At 39.1% G+C, this 11180-nt stretch overlaps 1 protein-coding gene across 1 annotated transcript in view; it reads right to left on the minus strand.

The window, feature by feature from the left end:
• Positions 1–1293: 1293 nt before the first annotated feature.
• The window catches only part of LOC137041063 (galectin-3), a 10633-nt gene continuing 746 nt past the window's right edge, over positions 1294–11180 (minus strand). The window contains exons 2-5 of the mRNA XM_067416988.1: positions 9779–10404; positions 8662–8750; positions 2332–2503; positions 1294–2172 (exon numbers count right to left, since the gene is read on the minus strand). Of these exons, the coding sequence (XP_067273089.1) occupies positions 2014–2172; positions 2332–2503; positions 8662–8750; positions 9779–10399 (1041 nt within the window). The 5' untranslated portion in view covers positions 10400–10404 and the 3' untranslated portion in view covers positions 1294–2013. The remainder of the gene's footprint in view (positions 2173–2331; positions 2504–8661; positions 8751–9778; positions 10405–11180) is intronic.

Here is an 11180-nt window from a genome sequence, read left to right on the forward strand (position 1 = left end):
ACTCAAAAAGAACCGAATGAGCCGGTTCAAACATCTGTCGAAGTTTTCCGAGGATTACCCAGGACTCAAAAAGAACCGAATGAGCCGGTTCAAACATCTGTCGAAGTTTTCAGAGGATTACCGAGGACTCAAAAAGAACCGAATGAGCCGGTTCAAACATCTGTCGAAGTTTTCCGAGGTTTACCCAGGACTCAAAAAGAACCGAATGAGCCGGTTCAAACATCTGTCGAAGTTTTCCGAGGATTACCCAGGACTCAAAAAGAACCGAATGAGCCGGTTCAAACATCTGTCGAAGTTTTCAGAGGATTACCCAGGACTCAAAAAGAACCGAATGAGCCGGTTCAAACATCTGTTGAAGTTTTCAGAGGTTTACCGAGGACTCAAAAAGAACCGAATGAGCCAGTTCAAACATCTGTCGAAGTTTTCCGAGGTTTACCGAGGACTCAAAAAGAACCAAATGAGCCGGTTCAAACATCTGTCGAAGTTTTCCGAGGATTACCCAGGACTCAAAAAGAACCGAATGAGCCGGTTCAAACAGCCGGTTTTTCGGAGGCAAACACACAAACTGTGCAGGGCTGGGGTTCCTCCAGGACAGGTTTGAAGACCACTGCTCTAAAGAGTTCCTGTATTCGGTATCTTTTGTGCATTTGTTATTTGAATTAGCACTAAATAAAAAAAGGGAAAAAGCACAGACAGCTGAGTGAGCAGATGGATACAGCTCCTCAGATCTCATTGCTCAGTGGAAACTAGTTGTTCTGTGACAACATAAACATTTATTAAATCTATGGCAAATTAAACATTTAAGAATGGAAATATATCACTCAATGTGTAAATGGTCCCTGTATGGCGCTGTTCTGATCACAAAATACACTTTTTTGCCTTTTTCTCTGCTCTTGATGCCTGTTAACACTACATGGCAGAATATTTGGTAAAATTGCAATTGTGCTGCAATTTTAAGACTGATTAGATTGAAGTCACGTTGTGTTTAAGTGTCAAAATAACAATACAAATTTATTTCAAAGGTGATATTTGTGTGCTATCTACCCATGTAATCACCCTTTGGAATTGACTGTTTGCCCTTGTCTTGACTGTGGATGAGTTAGACCAATGAGCAGCCCATTTTCAACCCTTTGCTTTTTTGCAACCCTTCTCATTTCCCGTTAGTGAACCATCGAGGTCCCTCATGAGGAGCCCAGCTGGGTTTGCCCCAGATAAGATGCCCATTTTGAGCCCGTGCCCACTCTGTAGATTTCTCACACAATAAACTGAAATATGTATTTAAAGTTGATGTTTATTCCGTTATATTAACTTTAATTCACACTCATTAGTGTCTCCTAGTAAGCTTTGCATATCGTCTGAGATCGACACATCGTGAGTTTGCACATTAACACATTTGACTCTTGCACCATTACAGATTTCCAGGGTCTCGTACTGTACAGATAAAGAATGACAGCTATTGATTAAGGTTTCGTTAACATGAACTGACAATGATCAACACTTCCACAGCATTTATTACTCTTAGTTAATGTCTGTTAGCTGATGTATTTTAGCTCAGTTGTATTAGTTACCCAGAGCAGACCTCCTTAAAGTCATCCAAAAGATCCACATCTGCCTGAGAAATGTCTAATATTTAATGATAAGCACAATAATAAGACACTATATAGAGCTGCAGTTCAATGAAATCACTAACTCATGTTTGCACTCATATCTTGGGCATTTGTATTAACTCCAAACAATTTTTTATTTTATTTAATTTGAATTAATTTCTGATCAGAACCAAATAAGAAACAAGTAATTGATTGCAAATGAAGCAGGAAGTTTTACAGCAATAACAGAAATCACATAACACTTCATTAATATTCCATAGTTTTGGTCAAGAAAACTTGGTAATGCATTGACTAAAATGATATAACAATGACCAATATATTAGTTAATATTAGTTACAATTAGTTAATGAAAATACTCATTATCTCCTGTTCACTCTGGTTTGTGTTTTACTGGACGCTGCTGTGGTCAGTTCAGTGTATCCACGGTGACGGACGTGAGGATGATGTCATGCAGGATGTTGATGCGGTCGATCTGGTTGACCTCCCTGATTCGGTGCTTAAAGTCAAAGCTGGGCGTGTTGTTGACGGCCACCTTGAACTCGGTGAAGGTGCAGAGGATCTTCATCTACAGAGACACGTGAAGGTTACTCGCACACACTCCTACAGAACCAGCTCACTTTTGGGACGCTCCTGCTGCCTTTATCCCACCAATAAACGGGAAGCGTTTCAACAGTTTGCTTTTAGGCAGCGGGTCTCGGAGCTCGAAGCCCAGCGTATCGTTTACCTCAAAGTGATGTCCCGGCATGAAGGGGAAGGGTGCCAGCAGGTCGCGCTCCTCTTTGCCCCAGTGCTCGCCCAGTTTATGGTTGCGCACCAGAACCGCTTTCCCTCCTTCGCTGAACCGCGGGTTGATGTGAAGGGCGATGTCGTTACCGCGCAGGAAGTTGATCGTGAACCTTAGGACGGAAGAAAGCAACATCTTTCGTATCGACAACCAACAATTCCTTAAAAACCCATTTGTCAAAATATCAAACTGTGCTCATGTTTCGTTTAATCGTCCTTTCTCAGATTTTTAGCTGTTTCGTTCAATCGACCTTTCTCAGATTTTTAGCTGTTTCGTTCAGTCGTCCTTTCTCAGATTTTTAGCTGTTTCGTTTAATCGACCTTTCTCAGATTTTTAGCTGTTTCGTTCAATCGACCTTTCTCAGATTTTTAGCTGTTTTGTTCAATCGTCCTTTCTCAGATTTTTAGCTGTTTTGTTCAATCGTCCTTTCTCAGATTTTTAGCTGTTTCGTTCAATCGACCTTTCTCAGATTTTTAGCTGTTTCGTTTAATCGACCTTTCTCAGATTTTTAGCTGTTTCGTTCAATCGTCCTTTTTTAGATTTTTAGCTGTTTCGTTCAATCGTCCTTTCTCAGATTTTTAGCTGTTTCGTTCAATCGTCCTTTCTCAGATTTTTAGCTGTTTCGTTCAATCGACCTTTCTCAGATTTTTAGCTGTTTCGTTCAATCGACCGTCAGATTTTTAGCTGTTTCGTTCAATCGACCTTTCTCAGATTTTTAGCTGTTTCGTTCAATCGACCGTCAGATTTTTAGCTGTTTCGTTCAATCGTCCTTTCTCAGATTTTTAGCTGTTTCGTTCAATCGTCCTTTTTTAGATTTTTAGCTGTTTCGTTCAATCGTCCTTTCTCAGATTTTTAGCTGTTTTGTTCAATCGTCCTTTCTCAGATTTTTAGCTGTTTCGTTCAATCGACCTTTCTCAGATTTTTAGCTGTTTCGTTCAATCGACCGTCAGATTTTTAGCTGTTTCGTTCAATCGACCTTTCTCAGATTATTAGCTGTTTCGTTCAATCGTCCTTTCTCAGATTTTTAGCTGTTTCGTTCAATCGTCCTTTCTCAGATTTTTAGCTGTTTCGTTTAATCGTCCTTTCTCAGATTATTAGCTGTTTCGTTCAATCGTCCTTTCTCAGATTATTAGCTGTTTCGTTTAATCGTCCTTTCTCAGATTTTTAGCTGTTTCGTTCAATCGTCCTTTCTCAGATTTTTAGCTGTTTCGTTCAATCGTCCTTTCTCAGATTATTAGCTGTTTCGTTCAATCGACCTTTCTCAGATTTTTAGCTGTTTCGTTTAATCGACCTTTCTCAGATTTTTAGCTGTTTCGTTCAATCGTCCTTTTTTAGATTTTTAGCTGTTTCGTTCAATCGTCCTTTCTCAGATTTTTAGCTGTTTCGTTCAATCGTCCTTTCTCAGATTTTTAGCTGTTTCGTTCAATCGACCTTTCTCAGATTTTTAGCTGTTTCGTTCAATCGACCGTCAGATTTTTAGCTGTTTCGTTCAATCGACCTTTCTCAGATTTTTAGCTGTTTCGTTCAATCGACCGTCAGATTTTTAGCTGTTTCGTTCAATCGTCCTTTCTCAGATTTTTAGCTGTTTCGTTCAATCGTCCTTTTTTAGATTTTTAGCTGTTTCGTTCAATCGTCCTTTCTCAGATTTTTAGCTGTTTTGTTCAATCGTCCTTTCTCAGATTTTTAGCTGTTTCGTTCAATCGACCTTTCTCAGATTTTTAGCTGTTTCGTTCAATCGACCGTCAGATTTTTAGCTGTTTCGTTCAATCGACCTTTCTCAGATTATTAGCTGTTTCGTTCAATCGTCCTTTCTCAGATTTTTAGCTGTTTCGTTCAATCGTCCTTTCTCAGATTTTTAGCTGTTTCGTTTAATCGTCCTTTCTCAGATTATTAGCTGTTTCGTTCAATCGTCCTTTCTCAGATTATTAGCTGTTTCGTTTAATCGTCCTTTCTCAGATTTTTAGCTGTTTCGTTCAATCGTCCTTTCTCAGATTTTTAGCTGTTTCGTTCAATCGTCCTTTCTCAGATTATTAGCTGTTTCGTTCAATCGTCCTCTCTCAGATTTTTAGCTGTTTCGTTCAATCGTCCTTTCTCAGATTTTTAGCTGTTTCGTTCAATCGTCCTTTCTCAGATTTTTAGCTGTTTCGTTCAATCGTCCTTTCTCAGATTTTTAGCTGTTTCGTTCAATCGTCCTTTCTCAGATTATTAGCTGTTTCGTTCAATCGTCCTTTCTCAGATTTTTAGCTGTTTCGTTCAATCGTCCTTTCTCAGATTTTTAGCTGTTTCGTTCAATCGTCCTTTCTCAGATTTTTAGCTGTTTCGTTCAATCGACCTTTCTCTGATTTTTAGCTGTTTCGTTCAATCGACCTTTCTCAGATTTTTAACTGTTTCGTTCAATCGTCCTTTCTCAGATTTTTAGCTGTTTCGTTTAATCGTCCTTTCTCAGATTTTTAGCTGTTTCGTTCAATCGACCTTTCTCAGATTTTTAGCTGTTTCGTTCAATCGTCCTTTCTCAGATTTTTAGCTGTTTCGTTCAATCGACCGTCAGATTTTTAGCTGTTTCGTTCAATCGTCCTTTCTCAGATTTTTAGCTGTTTCGTTCAATCGTCCTTTCTCAGATTTTTAGCTGTTTCGTTCAATCGTCCTTTCTCAGATTTTTAGCTGTTTCGTTCAATCGTCCTTTCTCAGATTTTTAGCTGTTTCGTTCAATCGTCCTTTCTCAGATTTTTAGCTGTTTCGTTCAATCGACCGTCAGATTTTTAGCTGTTTCGTTCAATCGTCCTTTCTCAGATTTTTAGCTGTTTCGTTCAATCGACCGTCAGATTTTTAGCTGTTTCGTTCAGTCGTCCTTTCTCAGATTTTTAGCTGTTTCGTTCAATCGTCCTTTCTCAGATTTTTAGCTGTTTCGTTCAATCGTCCTTTCTCAGATTTTTAGCTGTTTCGTTCAATCGTCCTTTCTCAGATTTTTAGCTGTTTCGTTCAATCGTCCTTTCTCAGATTTTTAGCTGTTTCGTTCAATCGTCCTTTCTCAGATTTTTAGCTGTTTCGTTCAATCGACCTTTCTCAGATTTTTAGCTGTTTCGTTCAATCGTCCTTTCTCAGATTTTTAGCTGTTTCGTTCAATCGTCCTTTCTCAGATTTTTAGCTGTTTCGTTCAATCGTCCTTTCTCAGATTTTTAGCTGTTTCGTTCAGTCGTCCTTTCTCTGATTTTTAGCTGTTTCGTTCAATCGTCCTTTCTCAGATTTTTAGCTGTTTCGTTCAATCGTCCTTTCTCAGATTTTTAGCTGTTTCGTTCAATCGTCCTTTCTCAGATTTTTAGCTGTTTCGTTCAATCGTCCTTTCTCAGATTTTTAGCTGTTTCGTTCAATCGTCCTTTCTCAGATTTTTAGCTGTTTCGTTCAATCGTCCTTTCTCAGATTTTTAGCTGTTTCGTTCAATCGACCTTTCTCAGATTTTTAGCTGTTTCGTTCAATCGACCTTTCTCTGATTTTTAGCTGTTTCGTTCAATCGACCGTCAGATTTTTAGCTGTTTCGTTCAATCGTCCTTTCTCAGATTTTTAGCTGTTTCGTTCAATCGTCCTTTCTCAGATTTTTAGCTGTTTCGTTCAATCGTCCTTTCTCAGATTTTTAGCTGTTTCGTTCAATCGTCCTTTCTCAGATTTTTAGCTGTTTCGTTCAATCGTCCTTTCTCAGATTATTAGCTGTTTCGTTCAATCGTCCTTTCTCAGATTTTTAGCTGTTTCGTTCAATCGTCCTTTCTCAGATTTTTAGCTGTTTCGTTCAATCGACCTTTCTCTGATTTTTAGCTGTTTCGTTCAATCGACCGTCAGATTTTTAGCTGTTTCGTTCAATCGTCCTTTCTCAGATTTTTAGCTGTTTCGTTCAATCGTCCTTTCTCAGATTATTAGCTGTTTCGTTCAATCGTCCTTTCTCAGATTTTTAGCTGTTTCGTTCAATCGTCCTTTCTCAGATTTTTAGCTGTTTCGTTCAATCGTCCTTTCTCAGATTTTTAGCTGTTTCGTTCAATCGACCTTTCTCAGATTTTTAGCTGTTTCGTTCAATCGTCCTTTCTCAGATTTTTAGCTGTTTCGTTCAATCGTCCTTTCTCAGATTTTTAGCTGTTTCGTTCAATCGTCCTTTCTCAGATTTTTAGCTGTTTCGTTCAATCGACCTTTCTCAGATTTTTAGCTGTTTCGTTCAATCGTCCTTTCTCAGATTTTTAGCTGTTTCGTTCAATCGACCTTTCTCAGATTTTTAGCTGTTTCGTTCAATCGTCCTTTCTCAGATTTTTAGCTGTTTCGTTCAATCGACCGTCAGATTTTTAGCTGTTTCGTTCAATCGACCTTTCTCAGATTTTTAGCTGTTTCGTTCAATCGACCGTCAGATTTTTAGCTGTTTCGTTCAATCGACCGTCAGATTTTTAGCTGTTTCGTTCAATCGACCTTTCTCAGATTTTTAGCTGTTTCGTTCAATCGTCCTTTCTCAGATTTTTAGCTGTTTCGTTCAATCGTCCTTTCTCAGATTTTTAGCTGTTTCGTTCAATCGACCGTCAGATTTTTAGCTGTTTCGTTCAGTCGTCCTTTCTCAGATTTTTAGCTGTTTCGTTCAATCGTCCTTTCTCAGATTTTTAGCTGTTTCGTTCAATCGTCCTTTCTCAGATTTTTAGCTGTTTCGTTCAATCGTCCTTTCTCAGATTTTTAGCTGTTTCGTTCAATCGTCCTTTCTCAGATTTTTAGCTGTTTCGTTCAATTGACCTTTCTCAGATTTTTAGCTGTTTCGTTCAATCGTCCTTTCTCAGATTATTAGCTGTTTCGTTCAATCGTCCTTTCTCAGATTTTTAGCTGTTTCGTTCAATCGTCCTTTCTCAGATTTTTAGCTGTTTCGTTCAATCGTCCTTTCTCAGATTTTTAGCTGTTTCGTTCAATCGACCGTCAGATTTTTAGCTGTTTCGTTCAATCGTCCTTTCTCAGATTTTTAGCTGTTTCGTTCAATCGACCGTCAGATTTTTAGCTGTTTCGTTCAGTCGTCCTTTCTCAGATTTTTAGCTGTTTCGTTCAATCGTCCTTTCTCAGATTTTTAGCTGTTTCGTTCAATCGTCCTTTCTCAGATTTTTAGCTGTTTCGTTCAATCGTCCTTTCTCAGATTTTTAGCTGTTTCGTTCAATCGTCCTTTCTCAGATTTTTAGCTGTTTCGTTCAATCGACCTTTCTCAGATTTTTAGCTGTTTCGTTCAATCGTCCTTTCTCAGATTTTTAGCTGTTTCGTTCAATCGTCCTTTCTCAGATTTTTAGCTGTTTCGTTCAATCGACCTTCCTCAGATTTTTAGCTGTTTCGTTCAATCGTCCTTTCTCAGATTTTTAGCTGTTTCGTTCAATCGACCTTCCTCAGATTTTTAGCTGTTTCGTTCAATCGTCCTTTCTCAGATTTTTAGCTGTTTCGTTCAATCGACCTTCCTCAGATTTTTAGCTGTTTCGTTCAATCGTCCTTTCTCAGATTTTTAGCTGTTTCGTTCAATCGTCCTTTCTCAGATTTTTAGCTGTTTCGTTCAATCGACCGTCAGATTTTTAGCTGTTTCGTTCAGTCGTCCTTTCTCAGATTTTTAGCTGTTTCGTTCAATCGACCTTTCTCAGATTTTTAGCTGTTTCGTTCAATCGTCCTTTCTCAGATTTTTAGCTGTTTCGTTCAATCGACCTTTCTCAGATTTTTAGCTGTTTCGTTCAGTCGTCTTTTCTCAGATTTTTAGCTGTTTCGTTCAATCGACCTTTCTCAGATTTTTAGCTGTTTCGTTCAATCGTCCTTTCTCAGATTTTTAGCTGTTTCGTTCAATCGTCCTTTCTCAGATTTTTAGCTGTTTCGTTCAATCGACCTTCCTCAGATTTTTAGCTGTTTTGTTCAATCGTCCTTTCTCAGATTTTTAGCTGTTTCGTTCAATCGTCCTTTCTCAGATTTTTAGCTGTTTCGTTCAATCGTCCTTTCTCAGATTTTTAGCTGTTTCGTTCAATCGTCCTTTCTCAGATTTTTAGCTGTTTCGTTCAATCGTCCTTTCTCAGATTTTATTTTCTGTCAGTTTATTTTTGCAAATACAATTTTGTGATGATGCAAATCTGAGCAGTGTGTGGGATTTATAATTGTTTTAAAGTTAATATGGGACTTTTATCTGATGCACCTACAAATGATTCTGATGTTTAAGGCACTGTATTTCTTTACGTTCTGAAACTACATGATAACATTGGTTACATAATGGGAACAATCTCTTAAGTCCACACTTACATTTTAGCATCTGGTTTAATCTGTCCTCTGATAGTTAGCATTAGCTTGTCATAGACGCCACGGGGGAAGTTCATGTTGAAAGGAACCACCTGAAAGCATAGAAAACATTGATATTAATTAGACATTGATTTTCCTAACATTTCGTACAGTTGACCTTCTTCAGGTTTTTATTTTCAAAGGTTGATTTAACAAAATGTCCTCATACTTTTATTTGAAACGTTTGGTCAGCAGACCTTTAAATAAAGCATTGATAGGCTCATAATCTGCTCAGGAACATCACGATGATATTTATAGATGATTAACACAATCCTGCAGGTATAAACCTGAATAAAACTGGATTTTTTGGGAGCACGTTACAGTACTGTCCCATTAGTTAGATGGTTAATAGTTGTCACAACCTGTCCAAGTTTCATTTGTCTAGCTTGAATATATTCTGTGACAGAATAGTGACAGATTAATTAGTGCTAGTTGGACTGAACACATCAGTCATCTTTATTTCTATCGCTCTTCTCCAGCGCCGATTGTGTCAGAGCAGCTTCAGTGTTAAACAGGACAATACTGCAGCAGAATTAGATTTGGCTGTACAGTCGTTCTGGAGTAAACAGTGATGTTATCAGCTTATTTTAATTTATCATAGAGAGACAATGTTGGCAGATCAGTGTTATAGTTTATAGAATTAAATAAGACCTCATTCATTAATGTTATTTGTATATTTAGTTGAATAACTCTGATCATAATGTTAGTGTCCCCAACTGAGCAAGCCAAGCCAAAGGCGACCAAAGGAACCGAAACTCCATCAGGGCATGATGGAGAAAAATAAACCTTAGAGAAACCAGACTCAGTTCTCCTCTGGCCTATTAACACACCGTGGAGGATTATTATTCTGGACACCGTACAGCTCAGAGGTCAGATTAGAGCAGAATATTCGAGAGTTCAAAGTATCGCGGGTTTATTTAGGATGGCGCGTCGTTTACACAAGAATATGGAATATTTGACCTACAGATAAGCCTATTTATTTGGAGTAATTTGTGATTAGATTATGATCAGGGTTTTTGTTGTTCCGTGACCCATCATGACCTGACACAGACGTTGATTTAGCGCTGGTTTAGTCTCTTACTACAGGAGCGGTCACTGGTGCCGGTGGCCATTGCTGTGGGGTTCCTCCTGCGGGTCCCTGACCGGGCCAACCGGGCTGACCAGGATTACCGTGCCACGCTGGCGGGACTGGAGATGGTGGGTAACCCGTTGGGGTGGGTACCTGAGCAAGTGGGTTGGGTTGCGCCGGTTGTATTGGTTGCATTGGTTGCATTGGTTGCATTGATGGGCTGGGTTGCATTGGTTGCATTGATGGGCTGGGTTGCATTGGTTGCATTGATGGGCTGGGTTGCATTGGCTGCATTGGTTGCAATGGTTGCATTGGTTGCATTGATGGGCTGGGTTGCATTGGTTGCATTGGTTGCATTGATGGGTTGGGTTGCATTGGTTGCATTGGTTGCATTGATGGGTTGGGTTGCATTGGTTGCATTGGTTGCATTGGTTGCATTGGTTGCATTGGTTGCATTGTTGAAGGGTTTGGCCAGCCTGGTTGGGTGGGTTGGACCGGCCAGGTTGGCTGACTGGGTTGGCAGGACCAGCAGGGTTGGCAGGGTTGACCGGGTTGACCAGGCCATACAGTACCGGCCGTTTGCTGAGGGATCTGAGGGTAAAAGCCCTGCTGACCGGAGGACGGGCAACTCATGATATCTGAGAAACAAACAATTACAAACATCAAACTCATGCTACTCAACAACATCTGTACTGTCCACATGACCTTTCAGAAATCTTTCTAAAATGATGAGCATTTGTGATTATTATCAGTGTTCAAACTGTAGTGGAAACTGCCGTTCAAGTTCAAGTTCCGTTAATTAATAAAGCACGTATAAAACAGCCACACGACTAACCAAAGTGCTGTACACAGGATCAGATAAAAATAAAGTACAAAACGATAAACTGCTTAAACTAGCTAAGCAAACTAGATGAATAAAGAAGAAACCAAAGAGAGCAAGGTAGAGACATTTAAACACAAAACATAAAACACAACAAAAAGAACTGTTGAGAAAGTTGTATTATAGGCCATGGAAAACAGGTGCGTTTTGAGAAGAGACGTAACGGGTCAGGGAAGGGCCTAACCGAAATTCTGGAGGCAAATTGTTCCCCAACCGAGGCCACAGAAAAGGCTCTGTCTCCTCTGTAAAGAAGCTTCTGGTTGCTGGATCTCAAACTTCTGGAAGGAGTATGAGGTTTCAGTAATTCAGATAAATCATGTGAAGATTTATAAACAAATAGCAGGATTTTAAAATCGATTCTGAATTGAATAGCCAGCCAGTGAAGGGTCCTCAAAATTGGAGTGATGTGAAGTTTGACATCAGTAAGATAAAAAAAATACAGTAACACTTTATTTTATTTATTAACTATTAACTAGTGTCTTATGATCATTCATATTCCTATGATATTGTCTGTTTATGAGCACTTCTAAAGCT

This window comes from Pseudorasbora parva, chromosome 15 (genome assembly GCF_024679245.1).
Source record: "Pseudorasbora parva isolate DD20220531a chromosome 15, ASM2467924v1, whole genome shotgun sequence".
Classification (NCBI taxonomy): Eukaryota; Metazoa; Chordata; class Actinopteri; order Cypriniformes; family Gobionidae; genus Pseudorasbora; species Pseudorasbora parva.